At 40.7% G+C, this 25,063-nt stretch overlaps 1 protein-coding gene across 2 annotated transcripts in view; it reads right to left on the reverse strand.

The window, feature by feature from the left end:
- TRPM3 (transient receptor potential cation channel subfamily M member 3) overlaps positions 1–25,063 on the reverse strand; it is a 315,268-nt gene that overhangs the window by 153,481 nt on the left and 136,724 nt on the right. For both annotated transcript variants that reach the window (XM_056847836.1, XM_056847835.1), the window contains exons 2-6: positions 19,321–19,400; positions 17,193–17,397; positions 9,629–9,842; positions 7,916–8,040; positions 3,567–3,738 (exon numbers count right to left, since the gene is read on the reverse strand). In XM_056847836.1, the coding sequence (XP_056703814.1) occupies positions 3,567–3,738; positions 7,916–8,040; positions 9,629–9,842; positions 17,193–17,397; positions 19,321–19,400 (796 nt within the window). The remainder of the gene's footprint in view (positions 1–3,566; positions 3,739–7,915; positions 8,041–9,628; positions 9,843–17,192; positions 17,398–19,320; positions 19,401–25,063) is intronic.

The raw sequence follows: 25,063 nt of genomic DNA on the forward strand, positions 1-25,063 counted from the left end.
CCAATCTTCACCAAACTTGGTGGGTTCTTGCAAGGAGTGTCCCTTTCTGCTACCCTTAAAATTTGGGACCTCTACGTGCAAAAATGCCTCCCCAGGAGCTATGAAAAAAAAATTCACATTGCTTATCATTACTGAGAAAAAAGTTGTCAGCTTAATTGCAATGACCCAGATCTCACACCTAGCTGTGAAGAGGAGGAAATGCTAATGAGTTCTTTCTCACCAGTGATAAGCAATGGGAATTTTTTGCAAAGCTCCTGGGGGGGGCATTTTTGCAGGTAGGGGTCCCATATTTTCAGGATAGCTTGAAGGGACTCTTCTTGCAAGAACCTCCAAGTGTTGTGAAGATTGGGTTAGGGGGTCCGACATTATGGGATCTGGAAGGGGTCACCCCCCTTTCTCCATAGGAATGCATTAAAAATCCTTTGTATTGGTTTTAATGGACGAAGGGGGTGACCCCTTCCAGGCCCCATAACATCTGACCCCCTGACCCAATCTTAACCAAACTTGGGGGTTCTTTCAAGGAGAGTCCCTTCAACCTACCTTGAAAATGTGGGACCTCTATCTGCAAAAATGCCCCCCAGGAGCCGCAGAAAGCGGGTTTAATGGGTTTAATGGGTTTAAATGGCCGAATTTTTCGGGGATCTTGAATTTAAAGCCAAATTACCACCTTTACCGATATAGGGGAATTCAGCATTCGGGTTTTCCCAGGAAAAAAGGCCAATTAAACCCAAACCCAAATTTTCCTGATTTCCCCCCCAACAGCCCTAGTTAAAACTACACATCAGTAAGTGGCAAGTGATGTCACAAATGTATCGGAAATGTTGTAATAGTTTTGGTTGATGTGGTGTGTCAGGCTGTTAATCACCTCTTGATGTCTCTTGTGATTGGTAAATGGTATTGGAATATGAATTAACATAGAGAGCCAACACAGACTATTGCCAATAATGTGATTCTAACTATATCTAATATAAATCATAAAAGAAGTACCACATAGTGCCGCAGCTGTAAAAAGGTGAAAGAACTGTATTGGAGGCAGGCACTGCAATTCAGCCCCCAGTTATAAAGTGAAGGCGGAAAGAAATGTGCACTGTAGAAAGAACTGTACTGGCTGCCTGTCTGTTTCCAAGCACAATTCATAGTGCTAGTTTTTACATTTATGGCCCTAAATGGCTTGGGGCCAGGGATCTTAAAAGGCCTCCTCCTCCTATACCGTCCATCCCACCAGTTAAACTTGTTCTCCATGTCTGCCTTCAGAAGTGAGGCAGGAGGTGACCAGAGACAGGGCTTTTCCAATTGTGGTGCCTCACATGTGGATTGCCCTGTCCTTTGAGACTCACCTGGCATTTACCTTACTCTCTTTTAGGTACCAAGAGTTTTACCCAGGCTTTTAATTAAGGGGTTATCTTTTCAAATATGTTTTAAAATCTTCACTGAAAGTGAAGCATCATCAAATGGTGTAAGAGCATAATACTAAACTAATTTGGGGATTCATAAAATAATCTAAAAAGAATGGGCTAGCTTTTCCTTAAATGCTTTCTTTTTCTAAATATGTACCATAATGTATATCACTTTTGCTAAGCTCCCAAAACAGTCTTTGTTTTCTGTTTGGACTATGATATACTGCTATTAGTCCACTTTAATTTGGATACAGAAATCCTTGCACAGCTGTGTTTGAAATTATTGGTAGAAATCAAACATTAATTCTTGCTGACAGCAGGTGGCATCTTCAATTGATTTGCAGCTTATTATCTGAATGGCTGTTGATTTACCTTTTCAAAAAACACCAGAACACTTTTTAAAAAATCCTGTCTCCAACTGTGTGCTGTCAAAATGTTGGAAGTAATTTGACATAGACATCTATTTCAGTTGCTTCTCCTTTAGTGCAGTGTTTTTATTTAAGCCCACACAGTTATGCCTGCAATTTAGTATCAGTCAGGGGCCTTATGCTGTGGTCAACCACTGACTCTTAGCATCTTATCTTCAGTGCAAACCTGAATATGCAAACCTAGACCTTTTCAGGGTTCCCCCCACCCTATTCTCCACATCATTTATTAGACAATCACAACTTATGCTATCAACGTTCTTCCTTTTAAACATGGTTGCCCCCTAAGTACTCACTAACAGGATCCAATGATGGAAGTTTTCACTGTGGAGGCCTACATTGTGACTTCATCCTGAAAAATGTTCCCCAAATTTGAGGGGAACCACATCAGTGGTGGACTCAAGGAGTTTTGTTACATCTCCCATGTCTGTGCATCACCACTGGGGCACCCCACACAGGAGCTAGAAGAGATAAACCTCCTTACCTCTGCACTGTCCCTGCTAGGTCACACAAGCCCTACTGGGTTTCCTTCCTCTTGCAAGAGTTCAGCTATAATTTGGTTGCCCTGGCAAAGGGCAACCAGAAATGGTGCATGAACTGTTGTAAGAAAAAAGTAACATTGCATGAATTTTGCAAATGGTATGCTGCTTTTAAAGATGCCTGGGGAAGTCTCTCTGCCTCTCAGGTGGAGGAAGCAGCTGACAGGTGAGGAGGCAGCTGGCTGGCTGGTGGTGAGTAGGATGGGAGATTATCGCCTTCCAGAATCAGCCACCTGAGTCAACCACTGAAGGTCACCTCATTATAAAGATGACCACAGTAGACTGATGTAGTAAAAGAAGATGCAGTTGGAGAAGGCAATAATAGACACTTCAGTTTGTGCATATCCATAATACTCTTTGAACAGTGAGTTTCTTCACTGTACTCTGCATTACTTGCCTGAAGTCTATTTTGCCTTCTTCTACATCATTCCAAACCACTCTACTGAATTTCTTCCAGGCATTACATACAAATAGTAGCCTCTTCTTTCTTCTCTACCCTGCTAAATGTGTTCCTGCCCCCACTGGTCTGGGGGTTGTGCAGAATTTGGAGAATAGGTTCACCAGATCCATTAATATGTGTGTGAATCATTTGAGAGCTAATCATGGTTTAAAATCATTACTGGAATCTGCTGTTTATTGATATATGCCAGTGTGCTGACCCATTAATGCAACCTGTACCTCATAATGATTTGGTTGTGTATCACTATGTGCCAATGCAAACACTATACACACAGTCAAATTACTGACTAGAGCAATTTCCTGATATCTGCATATACAGCCTGGAATACTGGCTGTAAAATATAGGGTGGCAACCTCCAGGTACTAGCTGGAGATCTCCTGCTATTACAACTGATCTCCAGCCAATAGAGATCAGTTCACTTGGAGAATATGGCCACTTTGGCCATTGGCCTCTATGGCATTGAAGTCTCTCCCTTCCCCAAACCCTGCCCTCCTCAAGCTCCGCCCCAAAAACCTCTCACCGGTGGCAAAGAGGGACCTGGCAACCCTAGTAAAGAACCATGTTGCTCAACTGTGTACACCTCCCAACACCTACTTCTGTTTAGTGGCACACAATATTGGTAGTAGAAGGAGAAGATACAGACAAGGCATTTGACAATTTCTCCACACACCACTAACATCTATAATTTTTTCTTTATCATTGTATAATTATGCAGTTAAGAAAAGGAACAGAATGATCAGCTTACTTGTATTTATCTTCTGAAGTGAAATGTGCTTTTCCAACTGCCTGCGAAGTTTCACTTCTGCACCATATTTGCCCGTAGTCCCATTATCAGCCAAAATAAAATGAGAGTGCATGCTGTTAAGTACTGTCAGTTTACTCATTGGATTGGACATCGTTTGGTATGGCCGGACTACCTGCATCAGAGACGAAAAAAGAGAATGTAACAATAATGAGAAATAGCATGGGATTTCTGATAAAGGTAGTCTAGCCCTGTGGCCTTCTACCTTTCCAGACCCAGGATCCACCTTTAGGCTTACCAGGTCCCGTAGCTCCATTGGCGGGAGCTTTTCAGTAAATTGCTGCAGCGTGCGACAGGCGTGCATGCCTGGCATGATGAGTGCACGCGTCCCACGTGACATGCCAATGTCACTTCGGGGTTTACTCGGAAGTGACGCGGATGCTCTATCAATCCCTGCCAAAACTCTATGGTTTCTGCAGAGGTTGCTAGAGTGTCCGGGTCGCTTCCAAGTAAACCCTGAAGTGACGTAGGTGCTTTGCGCAGGCAGCCCAGTGGATTGGCGGGATTTTACCCGCCACCACTGGGCACTTGGCAACCCTAATGATGAAACACATCAAGCATTTGACAAAACATATCATCATAATCATGTGACATCACAGCTATGTGGCAGGAGGAGGAGCTGGAGTCTCTGCCTGTGCTTGCCACTACGTGAACTTGTCTTGCCATGCTGCTGGTCCTTTCAGCATGGTATAATAGCAGCAAACACAAGCAGTTGTATAGGGGCTCACCACCCAGTGAGTGTGACAAAGTTGAGGGTTCTGACCTACTGGTCGAAGCAATGGGCTGGATGAGAGCAGGATTCCACAACACAGCACAGAAGAAAAAAAGTAAAATATATTGCTGCAACCATAGGCCATATTTTTGAATATTTTTGAAAATGTGGTAGTTGTGGCAAACACTAGGTTCTTATTATTTGAGGAAGTGTATGCTTTTGCACTCCCAATCTGAATCAGGCTCTTCAGTTCTTGATGTTCTCCACAGCAGCCATGGGGCTGCAGAGAAAGCAACTCAGGTTAGGGAAACCTCAATCTAACTCATGGTCAAAGTACTGTATACTGCAGTCCTTATGGCCTACCTACAAATGATGTTTTCCCTGGGGATGTCTCTGAGTCAGGTCAAGAGAGCTGTTCTGGAGTTCTGTGCTACCGAGACATGCACAAACTAATTTGGGTTTGGACTGCAGTGCATGGGGAGAGGGGTTTTAGACCTCCCTCAGCGCCATTTTCTAGACATGGGCTCCTTGTGTATTGATGCAGTACACATTATGTTTCCCAAATGGGGCAAACAACAGTTCCTCAAGGCCACTTCAGTTCAGGAGAACAGTGCAGTGCATTCTAAGTCCCCTCTCCCGGTGTGCCATGGTCCTGGTCTGAATCAGGCCCAAAGCACAGAATTCCAGAACGCATCTCTTTATACTTCTCTTGATCCCTAGAGAAAGTATAATGTGTGGTTAGTTTGCCATATGCATGGTATTACCTCTGCAGCAATTGAGGAGAGATTTCTATAAAGTTGGCCCTGCGTTTATAATATCTTTGATTAACATATTTATATTGGAACATATGTTGATCATGCATGCATTTGTTTCCATGCAGGCATTCTGGCTATGCAATACTTTTTTTTACAAGAATAATTACTAGGAAAATGTTACAATGGCTTTGTAAAAGATTTCAATAGCATTTGAAATGAAAGGAACTCAAAACAGTACTGATGTTCCAGGAAACAATATTCTCCTTTTTGCTTCACAGATTTGTACATCTTTTTGTTACTCTTTCTACTGTAACGAGAAAATCTTAGTAGGAAACAGAAAACAAACCTGTTAACCTCCCTGCCCCACCTCCACAATGTAGCGTTCGTTTTTGTGTTGTTATCAAAACAAAATATAGCTGTCTCAAAAGCAACTGTTTGCAAACAAGATCACTTTGTTGAAATTCCAAACCTAGCAACATCTTCCTTTTGTTTTTAAAGTGTCAGTACTTAAAGTGTCTGTTTTCATCTGTTGTTATATAGTCTATCACACAGAGCACAGAAAAAATCACTTAAGCATTTGCTAGACAGAGAAAATAAGCAGGTCTGAAAAGGACACGTTTATAACTGGTAAAATCTCTGCAGCTGTACTGCCTGGTATTGCAAGATGATGTTACTTGTGACAAAAGTAATTTCATTCGTAAGTAATTTATTATAGTAATTTATTATGTCTGGGGAAAAAATATCACAAGTCAATGGCGTACACATTCTTTGTCTCACAATGAAGTTTTACCCCATTGTGTTTTAAGGGTCAGGTGTGAGAAACAAAGTGAAGGGATATTTTTTACCAGAGTACTCTTTCAATATTAAGTTATGAGATTCTGTTTATCAGATTAACGATGCATGCAATATAATGCTTCTTAAAAGTAACTCAAATGTACTTCTGAGAAGGTTAAATGTAGAAAATGGAACTGAAAATGAGTAGATTCACAGGGAAGTATGAGGCATCCTTTTATCACTCTTGCCCTCAGGCAGCAAATCTCGCTAAAGTGCTGAAACTGGAAGCAGGTATGAGTGTGTGAGGGAGAACCTTAGAAATTTTACCTTCCATGCATATCTTCCTCTTTGCAAGTTGAATATGGCATTAGAATGACAACATTGTACAGACATGGATGGGTGGGGCACTGTATATCATTGATATCGTGGACAATGTCCAATAAGTGCCTGTGACTCACATAACTTTATTCCAGACAGCAATGGCCCCACTAGTCAGATCCTGCACAATAAATGAGCAACAACTGAAGATTAGTTGTACTATAAAGTGATAGCCTAAAAAGCCTTTGATTTCCAGAATCTTGTGATGGACATAAGGGTTTATCCACAGAATCCTGTTTTGGAGCTGTTAGTACTGCCAGTAGTGAGCTGATTTTGAATGTCTGCATTCAAATTGAGGTCATGTAAGAAACAAAAAATAATTTGAACATTGTGCACAGTGACCTTCAATTGACAGTGAAAACAATGAAACAGCAACTGTTTGAGTTTCTATGGAAGAAAAGACCTTCTCAGACTTCTAAACCACGGTTTTAAGAAAGGGCTCTGGGACTGTCTTTAAGAACTGTGAAGTGGTGAGAGTATAAACCTGAGATTTGGATTTTGTCCAAATAAGCAGGTTGCTTAGATTTCTGATGACAGGACAGAGTAGGCATGGCATAGATTTAATATAGAAAGTAATAAGCAAATTAACCAGTTTGGATCTCTATATGCATGCTCTTAACTAACTCCAGCTTCTAGACCATGATGGGTAGCCATGTTAGTCTGTCTGTAGCAGTAGAAAAGAGCAAGAGTCCAGTAGCACCTTAAAGACTAACAACATTTCTGGCAGGGAATGAAATTTTTTGAGTCCCAGCTTACTTCTTCAGATACCAGCTTCTAGGTCTGTGCTTTCATTTGGGCTGCTTGAATAAAAATGTATCATGGTATCCAAAGCCACAATCCAAAAATTACAGCCTTGAAATGGTCACAATAGCATTCTAAACACACATGCTAAGTCAAAACACACTGCTTGAGAAAAAGTGAGACAAATAGAAGGGCAGAGCTAGACTATTATCTTTGAAATATAATGTTTTGTTTTGTTGGTTTATTTATGGGTTTGCTGCTTTGTTGGATTGGTTAGGTATTCAAATGTTATCTTGTTGACCTGGTTTCTTGATGTACTGTTTTGTTTACATTAAATGTGATTGCTTCATTTACATGTATATTGCATGGTTTTTGGGAGCTGATAATTCCAAGTTTCATCGCTGTCTCACACTCAATGGGTTGGATCCAAATATCATTCTCTACTGGGAGAAGGCACTTCCACCAGTGGAACAGAGCATTCCTTCCTTGCTTCTAAGGAAGAGAAAGAACCTTTGCAAGTGCATTGAAATCATTAGGCTTAGAAGAATATATCTTGGTTTAGGACTGCACTATTATTGCTTTCAAATCCCTCCTGATACCCACCTTTCCCACACAGTGTTTAGCATCCTCTCTTTTCTATGGAAATAAACCCATGAATGGAATGAAATATATTATCCTCCTTTTCACCTGTACCGACCCTCCTTTCTCTCCCTCAGTTCCCTTTTGACAAAATCTTTAGATTATAGGCTCCATGGGGCAGGAAAATTTCTCTAAATAAATAAATCTGTCTTCTTGTATTTTGTAAACTTTGAAGGTGCTATGTAAACAGACAAATAAATACAGTGTGACTTCAACCTGAGTAATTTTGAATAACTCAAACAATCCAGAATCTGTTGGGAAGACTTTATGCTACAGAGAAGCCAGAGACTTACATCTTTGCCAACCAAATCCTCTTGGTTTTCTACAATTCCCCAGGGAGCTATACCAATTGTGCAGATCTTCCCTCTAGATTTGGAGGCGTGGTCTTTCAGGGCATCACCAACATGTCGAATAACTCCTGAAAATGAAAACACACAAAATATATGTGTGTGTAGTTTAATTATTTCTTTAAAGCATTTCTATCCCCCACTCTCAGTACAGATATTTTGGAGACAGTTTACTACAGCCATTAAAACAGGAACACATTCTCCCATATTGTTATGCCCTTGCATATGGCAAAAAAACGAACTCTAAGAAAATAAAAATAATAATACTGGGGAAGCAGTATTTGGCTTTTCTGGTATTTTCTGTGCTAAAATGTTCGGATTTTGAGACAAGGAAACTCAAATGCAACTGGAGAACATTATGGGATTTCAGGTAACAGAAAGCCAGCCATTGTACTTATCTATGGTTTGTATATCAAAGCTCTGAGTATAATATGGGATCTGCAAGTTTATCTAGTTCTCTAACAGCTACTTCTCTGTATCTTGGTCTAGAGGAAGAGATCTGAGACAGAGAGAGTCTGATTTACTGGAAAACTGTTAAAACTTTATCTAAAACTGCCCTGAAAAGCATGCAGCAATACATAGCAAGTGTTGGAAAGGAAATGTAGCCTCTCCATGACACTAATTATAGTGAAGCACCTGCTACATCACAAGTGGAAACTACATGTGTTTTTATCTACATATTTTTCAGAATGGAGGATTCAGGCATGAAAAAAGTGTCTTAAAAACCTGTTTAGAAATATAATGGTAAGGGGAAAAGGAACGAATTTTGGGGCTCAACCCTTTTGCACCGGAAAAAGTGCCTGGGTATGAACAGAATTCACCTGAGGCATAGCCAAGTCTTCCTCTCCTTTGGTGCATGTCCATATGGGCAGAGGTAGCTACTGCACCAAACTGTTAAGAGAAACAGGTATCCGTGTACAAATCCTAAGTCACCACCAAGCATGACCAATCTGCTCAGTCAAAAAACATGAGATTCCCCATCATGGCCCAGCATGAAAGCACTGAGGAAGGGCAAAGGGGGACAGGAAAACAGGAATCTTTTAAGCCCTACAGTGACCTTTTTTCTAGTAAATGCTGTGACCGTGTGGGACAATGATAAGAGCACTTTTGTCTATGCAGAGATACCCACTCCAGTCATGCTGGAATGTGTTTACAGCATTAAAGCTATATATTTCCCTTCTAAAACTGCAATTGGAAGTACTTTTTTTACTTTACTAAATTATCTTTATTACAAAACCCCTTGACTCCCTTCAGTCTGCCAGTTTCAGTTGACAGATGTTTGCTTCAGTTGTTGTAATACCAGACTCAGTTTTGTGACCTTCTGGTTTCCCAAGCTAGTACCCATTTCTATCCATTTAGCATGGTGTAAAGGTTACTGAAAACATTAGGTATTAAAGCTAAAGAGAAATGGGTCTAGTTAGTGCCAGGATGGAAGGCCACCTGGAAATGTTATATATGCCACTCTAAGCTCCTTAAAGAAACCAGGGTATAAATGCAACAAGTAGGTAAATTATCTAATTTTTCTAACTGAGCTTCCAGTTAGGTATTATCACAGAATTTTTTCTTCACTTAAATGAACAAAAACATTGACATGTAGAATAAAGTAAGGCTTTCTGCATCACAGTAGTTGTAGGACCTCCTCCACCAAGTTGCAGTCACCTGTGTTTACTCCTCCAGTAAATATCCACGCCCCAGTAGTCATGGCAGCTTTGATGAGACCTTTCCCAAAAACTTGCTTGAGCTTTGGCTGAAGTTCAAAATTCTGGAGACCTCCATGCACGGAGATGAGAAGCTTGGGTAGCTCAAGTTGCCATTCCTTAGTCATCAAGTGTAGAAGAAGATCCGGCTTCGTATCAAAAGACACACGCACATACTAAAGAATTAAGACCATGGGTATTTTTGAAAAGTAAAGAAAACAAAATGGCATTAAGTTGTCACTTCCATCTTCTTCAACACTTATCTAGAATATGCATTAAAACATTTTGCTATCAAAGAATAGCATGCTATGAAATTAGGATACATGATAATAATTCATGAATTTTATGGAACTTTTCTAAATTAAAGGATGTGTGGAAGATACATAGCCACAGCTCAGAATAGCTGACCAGTGTAAAAGGACACATGTTAAAATACATAGTTAGCCGCACTAGGAAGGATACTCTTCATACAGTTCAGGGAAAAATAGGAATTAGGTAGCATCAGCTGTTTTATTTGATCTTCTAAGAAATATTTACAAAGCACAGCATTCAAAGGAGTGCAAATCTTGTTCAGCCCATTCAGTTGAGCTTTGAATATCTGCTTCAAGACAGCCACACAACAAACTGTATTTGAACACAGAGTTTCTAAAGCAGTTTGTTCAACTGCGTGGAGTCTGCTTTGTGGGGTTGCCTTGAACAATTCACTTACAAGTCTTTTACAAAAAAAAGGTTTACTATATTATACTTGGATTCAACTGTAAAGTACTCAGTACTTGCAAAGCTTTGGCGCTCTGACTGATAGGTGACTTGAGATGGCTGATATGGGGAAGAATACAGCTAGCATGCATGCCACTTTTGGCTCTCAGAAAAACCAGCCAAGTAACTCTAGGATTGTACTATAAGATACAGATATTATATAAAAAAATAGCATTGGCCTGCCTATAGTCACTGCAAAAAAACCTCTTAGTTGCCACAGCACAAATAAAGTTTCAAAACATCTGTAATAAACCATTTGGTTGGAGTTAACCCCCCTTTGCACAAGTGGAAGTACATTTCATGTAGAGGATGTGATTTATGTGGATTCCCTTTCTCTCTGCAGTACCCTGCATAGTATCCCTAGTCCTTAGAAATGGTATTTCAGGGAATGCAGAACTGCAATATTATAAGGGAGGTGGCAACAATTCATTTGCTGAGCAGAAGGAAAAAGAAACACAACATGTAACATGCTCTAGTGTTTTGTTCTAACTGAAACGGGAATGCAAACTGAAACACACAGTATCATAATAGATTCTAATCTGTGAATACTTAAATCCATGGATCAGGGCCAGATGGAAAGCTGGAAAATATTCCAGCAAACTTGCCCCCCCCCCCCAGGTTTGCAGAATAATCTAAAATTTACCCAAATTTGATGGGGGGGGTTAATCCCCCTCCCACAAACCTCTCTGCACTTGTGCATAGCTGCAGCTCCCGCCTGCCTGGTAGGTGGGCAGGCAAGGACTAGGAGGAACTACTGCCATCGTTGCAAGCATCAGGAGAGGCAGTAAGGCAGTGGCACTTTGGGTGAGAGCCCCACCATTGCTGTCTCTCCAACAGTGAGGTGATGGCAGACAGGTGGGTAGATAAGTGAGGATGAAACACTTCCATGAGCCCTGAGAGAAGCAACAAGGGGATGGCACTTTGGGTGGGGGAAGAGAAACTATTGCCACCTGGCCGGGAAGCAGGGGAGCATCTACAACCCCTACCCTTATTCCTAAAAATGCTGCTGAGGTGGCTGACCTGGAGGCAGGTGGGTTGGTGAAGAGGAAGGGAAGGCTACACTACCCCCATACTCTCCTCTGCTGCCAGTACTACAGCTTCTGGAAGTTGTTGTTGCATCCCCAGTGCTGAGGCAGTGGTGTGGGGAGCACCCTGAGCCATGGAAGCAGTTTGGCAGGGGGAAATGACAGTAAAGGTGGGAAGAAACAATGAAGGGGGAGGAGTGACAAAGAAATTGGGGGTTGAGAGAGGGCATGAGGACAGACTTCTGCATTCCACAGTTGACAACAAACTGGTAATCCCTGACCCAAAGAGTATCTGGCTGTCATTGACTAGGGCCAGAGCCTTCTCGGCTGTACTAATATACAGATACCTAACAACAAAATGAGAAGACATTTTGAGACATATGAGAAGACAAGAGTCACTGGAGAAGACAATCATGATAGGAAAAGTTGAGGACAGCAGGAAAAGAGGAAGACCCAACAAGAGATGGATTGACTCAATAAAGGAAGCCACAGCCTTCAATATGCAAGATCTGAGCAAGGCTGTCAAAGATCGGACATTTTGGAGGACATTGATTCATAGGGTCGCCATGAGTCTGAAGCAACTTGACGGCACTTAACACACACACACAAAACAAAATGCATGCATTTGACATTACCCATGAATAGCAGCCAATAATTTAAATCACTACTTTCCCAGCAAAATAATCATGTTTGGGAAAGTGTTCCCAGGCTCATTTCTCTGGGTTTGGGTTTTTGTTTTTGCCAAGAAATGCAGTAACTTAAATATGCATGAGCTTAAACATGCACCAGTCTGAGAGACTGGCACATGTCCAAATCCAATTAAGATGGCCTATGTTCTTTGCTGGGTATTTTAATGTAAACCTCATTCAGCAAAGTTAGGAAGCTGGATGGCCTTCAAGGAGGACAACAGAAGTTACTAAACAGGTAGAAGGGAAAGCATTTTAATACTGAAGCCAGAGCACCAAGGTATTTGTTCAGGTCTCTGTACAGTCTGATTTCATTTTTGCTTGATATCCTTACTCTGAGCTCAGGCAATGCTACAGAAGAACAACTGAATAATTCTAGTTCATATAGTATGTTGTATTTTGTTATTTTGTAAAATAAGCAATCTGGTAGCACTAACAAAATAAGATAATTGCATCTTCTCAGAGCAGAGTATTCTTTGTGAAAAGAATAAATTACTTGTTCAGAGATAAACTGAAAGTTTTTGGAAACATGCACATAAGACTGCATTCTGTTAATGATACATCAGTATCCAACAGTGCCTAGTTTTTTCCTTGCAAGTCTAACCACAAGGAGATTTCCTTCCTTCTTTAATAAAAGTGAGACGGCTGCAGAGAGAGGGAATGTTTATGCTATGTTGAGGAAGCACAATTTTAATAAACTAGACCTGTTTAACCCATCTTTTTTACATTACAGAAAGCAGTAGAATTTTATCTACTTTTTACGCATCACCAAAGCTAACAAAATGTAAGATTTTTACCCCATTAACATTTTTAAAAAAATCTACCTATATTTCACACTCTTGTATTATTATTAACTATTTCTTGGTGCCATGATCTCAAAAAGGTGTATGATACTTCATCTTGTGATATTTTCCTATATTAAACAAGGGTAGGAAAATTAATGTAGATTGGGTAGAACATATTTTTTAAATGTATTAAAACTTGCATTATAATGCTAGAATAAAATTGGGAACAAGTTAGCTGACTTGTTTGAGGACAGGATGGAGGAAGAAATAAGAAAATGACTCACTCAAGGAACTCTAACGTGGAATTATTTACATAATTTACCGATTACTATAAGAATTTATATGCAAAAGACAATCTGGAAGAACAAGGACTCTCTCAATATATTTTGAATGCCCACTTACCAAAACTTTCCTGTGAAGATCAAGAAAACCTAAACCAGAATTTTTTGACACAATAAATTGTTGATGCAGTCAGAGAGCTTAAGTTAGATAAAGCGCCAGGACCAGGTGGTTTAACCCCAATATTCTATAAACTATTTGAGCAAGAATTGACTCCCAACCTTCTAAGAATGTTCAACGACATCGTTTGTGAGAAGAAAATCCCAGATTCTTGGAGAGAAGAGCACATATCATTAATTCCAACCAGCAGGCCAGACTTCTGATTAACGGTAAACTCTGAAAGAAATTCGACACCAAGAAAGGTACCAGACAAGGATGCCCGCTTTCCCCACTCCATTTGACTTGGTAATGGAGGTCCTCACAAATTATATCAGAACAGATTCTCATATCAAAGGTCTGAAGTATAGAAATGAAGAGCATAAGATAAAAAGTTATGCGGATGACGTGGTCTTAATTTGTCAAGAGCCATTTATATCTGTTTCTGCGATTAAGGTACACATTGAGAAGTTCTCTCAGTATTCAGGATACAAGCTTAATAAGACAAAGACTAAAATCTTAACCTTCAACCTTACAGAAAAAGAAAAAAAGCTTCTGACGGAGATTACCAAGTGTCAAATTACAAAAGATTTGATTAAATATTTGGGCATACATATAGCTTCTTCAAATAATACCCCTTTTCAGAACAACTATCTTAGAGTATGGCAAGAGAAAGCTTTAAACAGATGGTCCAGACATAATATCTCATGGCTTGGCAGAATATCGACCATTAAAATGAAAGTGCTTCCCAGATTGAATTTTTTATTTCAGTTTCTACTGATGGTACTTTGGGATAATGTTTTAAAAAATTGGCAACAAAGAATTAACAAATTTGTATGGAATGTGAAAAAACCAAGAGTGAGATTTAAAGTATTACAAGATGAAAAGAGGAGGGCTAGGCCTGCCAAATCTGAAACTATACTATCAAGCCTCGTGTCTGGTTTGGATTGTTGATTGGATCAAATCTCTGATGGACAGGAAGTTGGTATTTGAAAGAGCAGATTTACCAGTTGGATTCCATAACATACTTTGGACAGCTAAATTGGCCATGGAGCCAGTTAAAATTAAACAAACTTTGCAAGATTGTGATGTAAAACCAACTCTCTTAAAAGTTTGGAATACTTATAAAAAGAGGATAAGTCCATCTCCACCTGCAATCATGTCTCCTATGAAGCCTATCAGGATGTATCTATTGTGAAAAGCTGCGGTTATTTAATGTATAAGGATATGATTAATGATTCAGGGGAAATCAAACAAATGTCTGTTATGAAAAAGGAAAGACTTAAACTGGCTGACATATCTTCAGCTGAGATCAAGACTTAAAGAAGATTGCCTATAAACTGGCATTTTGAGATCACAAACAGAATTCGAAACAATGATAATCAAGCATCAAGACTGCCTACTCAGGAGGACTTAGAAGAAGAGTTGGTTTTTATATGCTGACTTTCTCTACCACTTAAGGGAGACTCAAACTGGCTTACAATCACCTTCCCTTCCCCTCTCCACAACAGACACCCTGTGAGGTAGGTGAGGCTGAGAGAGAGTGACTTGCCCAAGGTCACCCAGCTGGCTTCATGTGTAGGAGTGGGGAAACAAATCCAGTTCACCAGATTAACCTCCGCCTCTCATGAGGAGGAGTAGGGAATCAAACCCGGTTCTCCAGATCAGAGTCCACTGCTCCAAACTACCACTCTTAACCTCCACACCATGCTGACTCTCAAATTATTATTAAGATACGAAACAGAAACTGAACAAGTAAAGACCAACATGATTTAATGGATGCAGAACTGTACATAAATTATAGCAATGGAGAAATGGGAAGCATTATGTTCTACAGAAATGAAGTTCACAGCCAGTCAGGAAATTAGGGGAAATTGGTATGTTTTACAGATGGAACCTCACTACAAATATAATAAAGAAGTAGGGCCATGCAATTTTTTTTTGTGTGTGGTAAATATCAGGTTTAGGTTTATTGGGCCCAATTTTTTTCAGGAAACCTGAAATCAGCCAAATACCCTTACCAGTAAATATGGGCATTTGGCTTATTTTCCGGTTTCCTGAAAAAAATCAGCCCGGGGGGGGGGTCATCTTTCGAGTTAGAGCCCCCAAATTCACAGCGTAGCTTGAAGGGACTGTCCTAGCACAATCCCCAAAGTTTGGTGAAGATTGGGTCAGGGGGCCCGATTTTATGGGGTTTGGAAGGGGTTACCCCCTCCTCCATAGGCAAGCATTGCGAAGTTTGCAATGGTTGTTTATGGAGGAGGGGGGCAGTCCCTTCGGACCCCATAAAATCAGACCCCCTGACCCAATCTTCACCAAACTTTGGGGGTTGTGCAAGCTATGCTGTGAGTTTGGGGGCTCTACCTCCAAAAATGCCCCCCAGGAGAATTTAGGGTTGCCAACTGCCAGGTAGTAGCAGGACATCTCCTGCTAATTCAACTGATCTGCAGCCGATAGAGATCAGTTCACCTGGAGAAAAATGGCCGCTTTGGCAATTGAATTCTATGGCATTGAAGTCCCTCCCCTCCCCAAACCCCGTCCTCCTCAGGCTCCACCCCAAAAATCTCCAGCCGGTGGCAAAGAGGGACCTGGCAACCCTAGGAGAATTTTAAATGTACTGACCTTTTTAGACTTGTTGTCAGTAATGGCCGCTGGTTTGCTTCCTCCCTCCCTCATGGTTGATTGCAAGGTTGCTGTTAATTATGGGAAATTGAGTTTTCCCACACTTCTAATGGCCACTTCCTTCCTTCCTTAAGAACTCAATTAATTAATGGAATATGCTATTCTGGCAAAAATGACTAACATGATAAATGCAACATCATGAGAAATGGAAACTATTCTATAATTACGTTGAGGCTCAAGATTACAAACTTTAAGTGAGAAATTAGATAATATTTAGTGGTATGGCAATGCAGTTTTAATTCCATATTTAGACAGCTATGTGGTGTGGGGAGATACTAAGTAGTCATAGATGATGACCATTTATTGAATATGCTGTTTGTATAACTTGCCCAAATACTGAAATGCAAAGCAATGTTGTCTGCTTGATCTGCATTGGAACTGTTATTTTTTTAGTTTGTTAATGGTATGTTGTTAGGCATTATACCATCGGAACTTCCTTTGCAACTATTTGGCGGAAAGTTTACGTGTACTTACTAATTTGCTATTGTTTAATTGAACTTGCTGGAATGAATCCCATTGGAAGAATCAGGCAATATCTGATGGACAATCATACTGTTTCTTAAATGACATGTGGATTTGCTGGGCAAGTGGTGAAGTTGATGCAGAACTATTAGAAAAACAACCAAACTAATTGTGCCCTGCAGAATTGGCTTGAAAAACCTGATATGATCCGAAATGTTTTCGATGCTGTTGGGTGACCTTGTTCACCATTTCTGATAAAGAGCTTTTAAGTTGTCGGAACTCCAGCTTATTCCTATAAAGATATATATGCAACTCATGCTTAACCAACACAGCAGAATGCATCTAAACCATTTGAAATCTGATCTGTGGGGTGAATGTGGCAAAACTTTGGCTAAACTTTAACATTTATTTTTAGTTACTGAAGTGTTCCTGACTGTACATTACTAAAATAGTAAAAATGATTGATATTTTCTCATGACGACTAACCTACTGTATTCTCAGCCTACCCTCATGGGACTATGTAAAGACTCCTCACACTATAGTTAATGTGAGGATTCTTAGGGTCAAAAATTGTAACATGATCCATTTCCACAAGATCCATTTCCTGAATAATCTCTTGGAATAAAAGCAAACATATACATATAGCAGTTCAGGAAGTGAAAAGCACATTTTAGAAGTTCATGATTTCCCATTACCATGGCTTTATTTGAGTGACCTCCTCCTTGGAACTCAATGGTTCCAAAGGCATCAGTTGGGCTGAGCTGAGTGTGCTTGCTGATTGACCACTTCTCTGATTGGAGGTCATTTCGAGTAAGCCGGCTTTCATTTTTCTCATTCTGAATAACAGAGATACTTGGTGTAAGTCCCACATGTTGACCAATTAGGCGTCCGCAGCAACACCTATGGGGCATTAAGCAAAAATTACTACTTGGCTTATCAATGGAACAGGTTAGATTTCACTTAACTCATTGCAAACTTTTGTAGCATAACATTTCAACACCCAGTATGATTTTGCTTGCCAATAAATAGACTGCAATATAATGCTGTTATAATCTATGCTCCAGATGCAAAAGTGCACAGGACTCCAGTAGCTTTAGTGTTTTATTTAAGGGAGAATTTCAGACAGTGCAATTTTCCTAATTCTAACAGGGTAACTTGCCAAAGTTCCCTTTTGAATTTAAACTAAATAAGACAGAGATCACAAATCTTCCTGCATCTTTTAAATATCAGTTTCAGGTGCTTGTCCAAGTTTGGGTCAGAGTTGTACTCAGAAGAGAGAATGAAAGCTTAATCCTTCTAATCTGGGACAACCAAAGGGAGAGGCCTGCAGCAGCCTGGCCAAATAGGGAAGGGGTGGACCAGAGTGTGAATTCTACATCTCCCTGGAACTCTGTCCTTCCCCAGCTGGCGCCAGAGAAGTTGATTGGCCAGCCTGGGCTACTGCAAGGTCCCAGCCCACAGGGCCTTCCGTTACCTTTTTGAAGCTGGTGAAAACATTTCTCCTGCATGCTCCCCTGCCCCAAGGCCACAAAAATAGCCCCAGGTAAGTCCAGGGCTGATGCATCTTTCTAATCCCCCATGGTTGCTATAATCAAAGCTTTCTTCCAAACACTATTACCAGCACTTTCAAAGAAATTAAAAATTCACCAGAATGGGGAATATCCATGTAGCCCCATGGGCCCTGACACCTTCAACTGCTCTTTAAAAAATGCTGGGAGGATTTAATTATGGAACTCCCAGAGTCTCAACTGGTTTGTCCCCTATCCAACAAAACCTTTTGGGATGCAGTGCCTAAACATTTTGTTTAAGCACTTTTGCCTGTACTGTAACTCCCAAAGAATTCCAAACACAATTCAAAATTCAAACAATTCCACAGCTGCTTTTAATTTTTTTTCTGATGAAACATTATTGCTTGTAAGCACCCACAAGAAATATTCCAAAAGCCATCGCAGGGTGCAGAACAGTTGCCAGGAACAGGGTCTTATTTAAGAAGACAAAAAGATTCCACTACAGTGATTTCAAATATGTGAGGTGTGAGCTGACATGTAAACCAAATTAACTGACACAGCAAACATTTTTGCCACATTGGGCTGACAATAACTTAATTTTTTTCATGACATTTTTAGCAAATCAAATGCTATTTTTCAATAGAAACAACAAAGAAGGGCAGGTCATTCCAAAGTTCCCCAACTTGTTTTCAAGGGCTATATTTTTAAATGCATTTATCTTGAAATGAAGATACTGTGCTTGTTAGTGTGGATTATATCTGTTATGATTTATCTTTGTAATACAATAGGGATGCAGACTTAAGAGCACTTTCCTGATACTGTTTCATTTAATGGGTCTTATTTACAAGTAGACCCTGACCTGGATGGCCCAGGCTAGCCTGATCTCGTCAGATCTCAGAAGCTAAGCAGGGTCAGCCCTGGTTAGTATTTGGATGGGAGACCACCAAGGAATACCAGGGTTGCTATGCAGAGGAAGGCACTAGCAAACCACCTCTGTTAGTCTTGTGCCACGAAAACCCCAAAAAAGGGGTCGCCATAAGTCAGTTTCGACTTGACGGCACTTTACACACATTTACAAGTAGACTTGCCCTGTAACTATTTCATTACAGGAAGAAGAATATCAAAATTAAAGACATTTATTGAATGATAAGAAGACTGGATACCTATGAAATTGTTAGAAAACCATTGCATTTCTCTTAAACATACATGAGCAACTGACGGTGTAGTAATAGTGATAGTGTAGTGTAGTATAATAGGTTAAATGGAATCTGACATACAAAGCAAATTCAATGGAAAAAAAACCCAATGCAATTACCTATGGGGGTCTTTGGTGCTGGGTATGATATGAACACATTCTCGTTTGTAAAATGCTCTTTCTATCCATGACTTCTGAGCCTGAAAGGGAGGGAGAAAACAAGAATGCAAAATTAATCCACAAAAGAATTTTCCTGTGTGATTTACATTTTAAAGAACCAGGAAGCATTTTAACACAGAATGTCCTGAAGCTGCCATGATCAGAGACTGTGTTCTGATCTACTAGGATCTCTGGCATTTCTCGAAGGGCTTGATGGATTGCACACTGCATTAATATCTCAGAGGTGTCAAACATATGGCCCATGGGCCAGATCTGGCCCCTTAAGGGCTCTTATCTGGCCCGTGAGCCAGTTGAGGCAGCCCCCTAGCTCTTCAGGGGCATTCAGATTCACACTGCTTGCCGGCTCCAGCCAGCCAGCAGCATAGATCTGAACAGCCAGGAGTTCAGCATGAAGTTTAGAGGGGCAGCGCCTGGCTCTTACCAGCCACTTGGGGAGCTGCGCTATATTAGGAGTAGGACACTCACCCATCGTTGGTAGGAAAAGGCGGGAGCGCAGCCAGGCCCCCACCCTGGGAGCAGCAAGGCAAGAAGAGTAGCAGGGACAAGGGCAGGGGGGAGGGGCAGAGCCCGGGCTGCTCCTGCACTCGCTCTCATTGCCCATTCCCAGAGCTGGAGCTTGACAGAGGAGGCTCTTAGAGATAGAAAATAAAGACTCAGATTTGGCCTAGTGCACGCTTGTGGATTTGGGGGGGGGGAGCTGGTGATGCTGGAAGAGGCTTGTGAGATCGAGCGGTGAAAGAGACGTCCTGCAGTGTCCTACTTTGTCACTCTGATAGCGTCTCGGTCTGCCTCCTTCATCATCCTTTCCCTTGCAGTGAGCCTTGGATCATGGTCTTGCAAGTGCTCTCTTTTTCCTCCAAGGAAGCCCCGGAGATGAGCAGAAGACTGACTCTTTCAGCTTGCAGGCTGCCCATTTGTCAGGCAGCTTCAAAGAGAGTAGTTTGTTGCCTCTGTCACCTTGCCCTACCACCACCACCCCGCCATCTCTTTTGGGCTTTACTGCAACTCAAATTGACTAGGAAGGAATTTCAGTACAAGGGCAGCGAGATGCCCCCCTTCTCTGTCTTCCCCTCCCCTTTCAGTTCTCCAACACAGGCACAAGCACACAAAAAGAGTCCCTTTCCCCATTTATGAGGCTTCCCTCCTGAGTGTTTGGCATTGCTTTTTCATTTGCAATGCCGTCATTTGGGTTTGCTTTCTTTTCACTTGAAAGAGCCATGGCAATCCCAGTTATATGGGAAACAAAACGCCAGTGCGAGGAGGGATGGTGAAGAGAGGTGAGAGAACCATATGGGCAAGCCCATAGAATGAGGAGCAGGGGACAGCCTTTACTGCATGGAGATGGGTAGAAATGCCATCGCTTAAGAAGTAAACACTGGGAGGCATGGCCGAGCCATTCAGTTGAGTGTACAAGCACATTGTTGTGTGTACCTGCTACATATTTGTTTCTTGACAACAGGGAAAGGGGAGAGAGGACAGCCTCACATCAGACTTCTGAACGGGAAGTGAATTGAAACGTTTGATTGCAGCCAGCAAAACAAAGTAATAAACAATCACAGGTTGTGTATGGCCCAAAATGGGGGGGGTGTCCTACACTGTTTTGTTGTTGTTGCTGTTGTTTATTTTAACACTAGAGCTTTCCAAGGCTGCTATGGTATGTGTTTGTTTGTTTGTTTGTTTGCTTGCTTGCTTGTTTGGTACATATGGCCTAGTCCCACCAAATGACATTTATGTCATATCCGTCCTAACAAATTACTTCGACACCCCTGATCTACATTGTCAATAAAGAAAAACGAATGGAAACAGATTATGCATCAAGCCTCTCCAAATGGTGAGAAAAAGGCTTGACTTTTTCCTTTTTACTATTTATGAAAGCACTCACTTTTTATTCTGTTTTACAAGCAGAGCACTGAACCCTTTAGATTTTTTAAAAGATAAAGGTAATCAGAGAGCTGTTCTTAATCCTGTTAAGTAGTTTTTGTAGCATGATTTCAGGTTTGCAATATGCAAACACAGAAAATCATATGATTCATTCTAAAAACATAAGGGGAAAGGAAATGCAGCTGCAGGAAGAAATGTTAAATGAGAAGATCATCCACAGAAACAAGTGGGTTTGGGGGGAGAAGGTTTGGTAAGTGTGAAATATTCTTGCAAAGTTTTCTCAGCAGATAAACAACACTCTACATACTGACAGTGCATTCCTGAGAGGAATGCCTGCACCGGGTTTTGGAGGCAACATGGCTGCTCTGCCTCCAAAGGAGGTTTCAGCCCCAACGAAACCTCCTCCTGGCGTCAAAAGTCTGTGCAACCCTCCTGGCCTGAAAGTGCTTTGGAGGCTGCCTAAAGGCAGCTCCTCCCCCAGGCCAGTGCCAGAATGCCATGGGAACGCCTCCCGGGACGCCAGAAGGCCCCAGGAATGCCTCCCGGGATGCCGGTGCGGCCTTTGACAGTGTTCGGGCACTACCGGAAGGCCATGTTGGCGTCCCGGGGTGGCACTGCTGTCACAGCACCCCACAACCGGCATCCGGGCCTTTCTGCCGGCATTTGGGCCACTAACGCCGGTGTTAGTTGCCCTGACGCTGGTGCGGGGGGCCCGGATGCTGGTGCGGTGCCTTCCTGACCTCCTAAGTGCTTTCGCCCTTAGATCTCAGGTATGCACTGTGAAATAATTACACAGCAAGAACTTTTGTCTGTGATGTATTCTAATCAGTAATGAAAGTTGATTGCATGACAGTACCAAGTTCAGGCATCTGCCCTGTCTATGCTGTAATGTAAATCCAACTGCTTACCATTCTCAATGAGAACTGAAGAAAAAGACAAAATATAGATGAACCATATGTTGCACATGATTGCCAATGTGGTGTAGTGGTTAAGAATGGCAGACTCTAATCTGGAGAACTGGGTTCAATTCCTCACTCTTCCACATGAAGCCTACTGGGCGACGATGGGCCAGTCACAATTCTCTCAGAACTCTCAGCCCACACAGAGGCAGGCAATGGCAAACCACCTCTCAATGTCTCTTCCCATAAAAACCCTCCAGGGTCACCATCAGTCAGCTGTGACTTGATGGCACACACACTCACACAACAGCATAAAGTTGTGTCACTGGCGGTTCCGTAACAGAAACAAAGATTATTATCCTTGCACATTCTTGTGCCTCTAAAAGTTTGCATCCTTCTTTTCTTCAATGTATGTAGGGGAAAAACGCTGAAAATAAAAAGCAACAGTTGCTACTTATGAACACACAATTGTACTCTACAAATACTAACAACAGAAGAGGATATAAGATTAACAATGCTGGAAAAAAGAAAATATGAGGCAGTTCTTTACATCATTATCAAATTATTATTGATTGCAGCTGTGAAGCAGCAATAACTTGAGTGACATTTCAGATTTGTTTATTTATTTATTGCATTTTCTTGAAATAAATGGACCATGAAACAAGCAGCTGTGTGAGCCATTTGAAGAGTTTGTTCTAGCAGCATATAGAACTTCAGGTTCTGCTCATTCTGAATAAGGTAGAAAACCACTCATTATGAAGAAACAGCCAGCATAGGCAGTATGATCATACAGTGTGTATACATCTGGACAGAAGAGTGTAAGTTGAGTGGATGGGGAGAGGAGGAATCTTTATTATTCCTAAAATCTTACTGACTGAAAGGCATATTTCAAGTCAATATGATCATACTAAAAATTACTCTGGAGAATCTCAAGGACAAATAAATAATTCTTTCACTTAGCTATCAGAGGTAAGTCTCTCTTAGTTGTAAGTCAGTATAAATAATTATATTTGTAGGGCTGGATCTTGTGCAACATCACTGTGACTAGAAGGCATTGCTATCAGAAGAGTGAAACTTCTTCCCACCCATTGTCGCCCCAAGAGCTCTCCCTGCACTGCTGTTCTTGGGGTAGAGAGAACACCCAGAAATAAAGTCAGAGGTCTACCATGAAAGGGAGGAATCAGCAAAAAAAAAACTCCCCCCCCCCAAGATGTTTTCTGCAGGATCCAAACCATAGAAATGAATCAATTCTTAAATACAACATGAAATCAGAACTCATGAGAATTAAAGACAGAATGAGGTAGTTTGGTAACTATAAACTTGGTGATGAAGACACTGTTAATAAAGTTAGCACACATTCTACAGAAATATACATCAAAGAGCACACCATCACAATGAAATATTTGTCCATTCAACTTGCATTTGGTTGGATCCCTGTCAAAATTTGCGGCTTGTTTTTTAAATTTTAATTCATTTCCCTTTCTATAAAATACTGCAGGTGATATACGGATTTTTAACAAGTAAAGAGTTTTATAAACAGCTATGATCAGACCTGTAAAGTTAAGAGTAGAGAGCCTCCCCCATTTTTTGCATCTAAATTATATTAAACAGCCTTTCCTTTCATTTTTTTTGTATGTATCTTCTATTTGAAGCCACTTAAATGTGGGGAGGGGAGCAAGGTGAAATAGTTTAGGCTGCTTTTGGTTTGCTTCCTAGCAAAAGTCTACTGTGGGCTGGGGCTGGGCAGCACAGAGCAAGGAATGCAGTAATATAATTTCTAATATAATTTCTCTGGTGCCACATGCAAGTGGCATGAAGCAACATTATTATTAATCTTTGAGCCTTGCATGGCTCTATAACATGTTTTCAAATAAATATTATAACCATGCAAGATCATTCTAATACCAGAGATGCCTACTTCCATTACTATTCTTCCAGCATACATAGGCTGGTGATGTTTCATTTTATAAGTAGGTCTCCAATGGATCCCCTCCATAGTTTGTTCACCTTTTAATGACATTTAAAGTGAGGTTTCAACACTTACTGAAAGCCCTATCCTAACATCCACAAGGAACTACAAATTGGCAGGGTTTTCTAAAATTTCATTGTGTAATGCAGTTAGAAACCTTTACGGAAATATACAAAATAATTTAATATAGTCTTTGGGGATTTGTGCATTAAATATTCTTGGAAAGCTGTCCCTAAAATGTTGGTTACAAAGGAGAAAAATTAGCAATTGAAGTAACAAAATTAAATTTAAACATATGAAACTTATGAAATAATATATGAAACTTATGAAAAAGAAATGCCTTGCTGGATGAGATCTAGGTCTTTGTTGTTAAGCATTGTTTATTAACAGTGGCCAGTCAGATGCTTTTGGGAAGTTCACAAACAAGGGCAGAGCTAACAGTTCTGTTGTTTCACTCCAGCAGTGACAGAGTGCTATCTCTATATCTGTTGTTATCCTATTGCTAGATGTTCTGTTTCTGTGCCAGTTCACAACATAAAGAAATTCAAGAAATGCACAGTATATTATAGGTCTATTCTTAATTTCAACAACAAGATAAAATAATTCACAGTGGGTAGCCGTGTTAGTCTGACTCTTGCCCTTTTCTACTAAGATAAAATAAAATCAAGATATTATACACTATCCCATCTTCATATTTCAGTCTTACCTTTATCTTCAAAACAAGTGAAAAGTGTTTTTCTCTTTTAATAAAGCACCAGAAACACTCCTAGCAATCTGGACAACTAATTTCTTTGCCTCAAGCACATTGCCAGTAGCATTTTATTTCATAACTAATAATTTTCATTTCCATGGAATATTCCATTCCATGGGCTGAACAAATAATATAGTTAAATAAGAATAACTCAAACATAAATTGTATCAACATTAATTTGCA

Source organism: Euleptes europaea, chromosome 4, assembly GCF_029931775.1.
Source record: "Euleptes europaea isolate rEulEur1 chromosome 4, rEulEur1.hap1, whole genome shotgun sequence".
NCBI lineage: Eukaryota > Metazoa > Chordata > Lepidosauria > Squamata > Sphaerodactylidae > Euleptes > Euleptes europaea.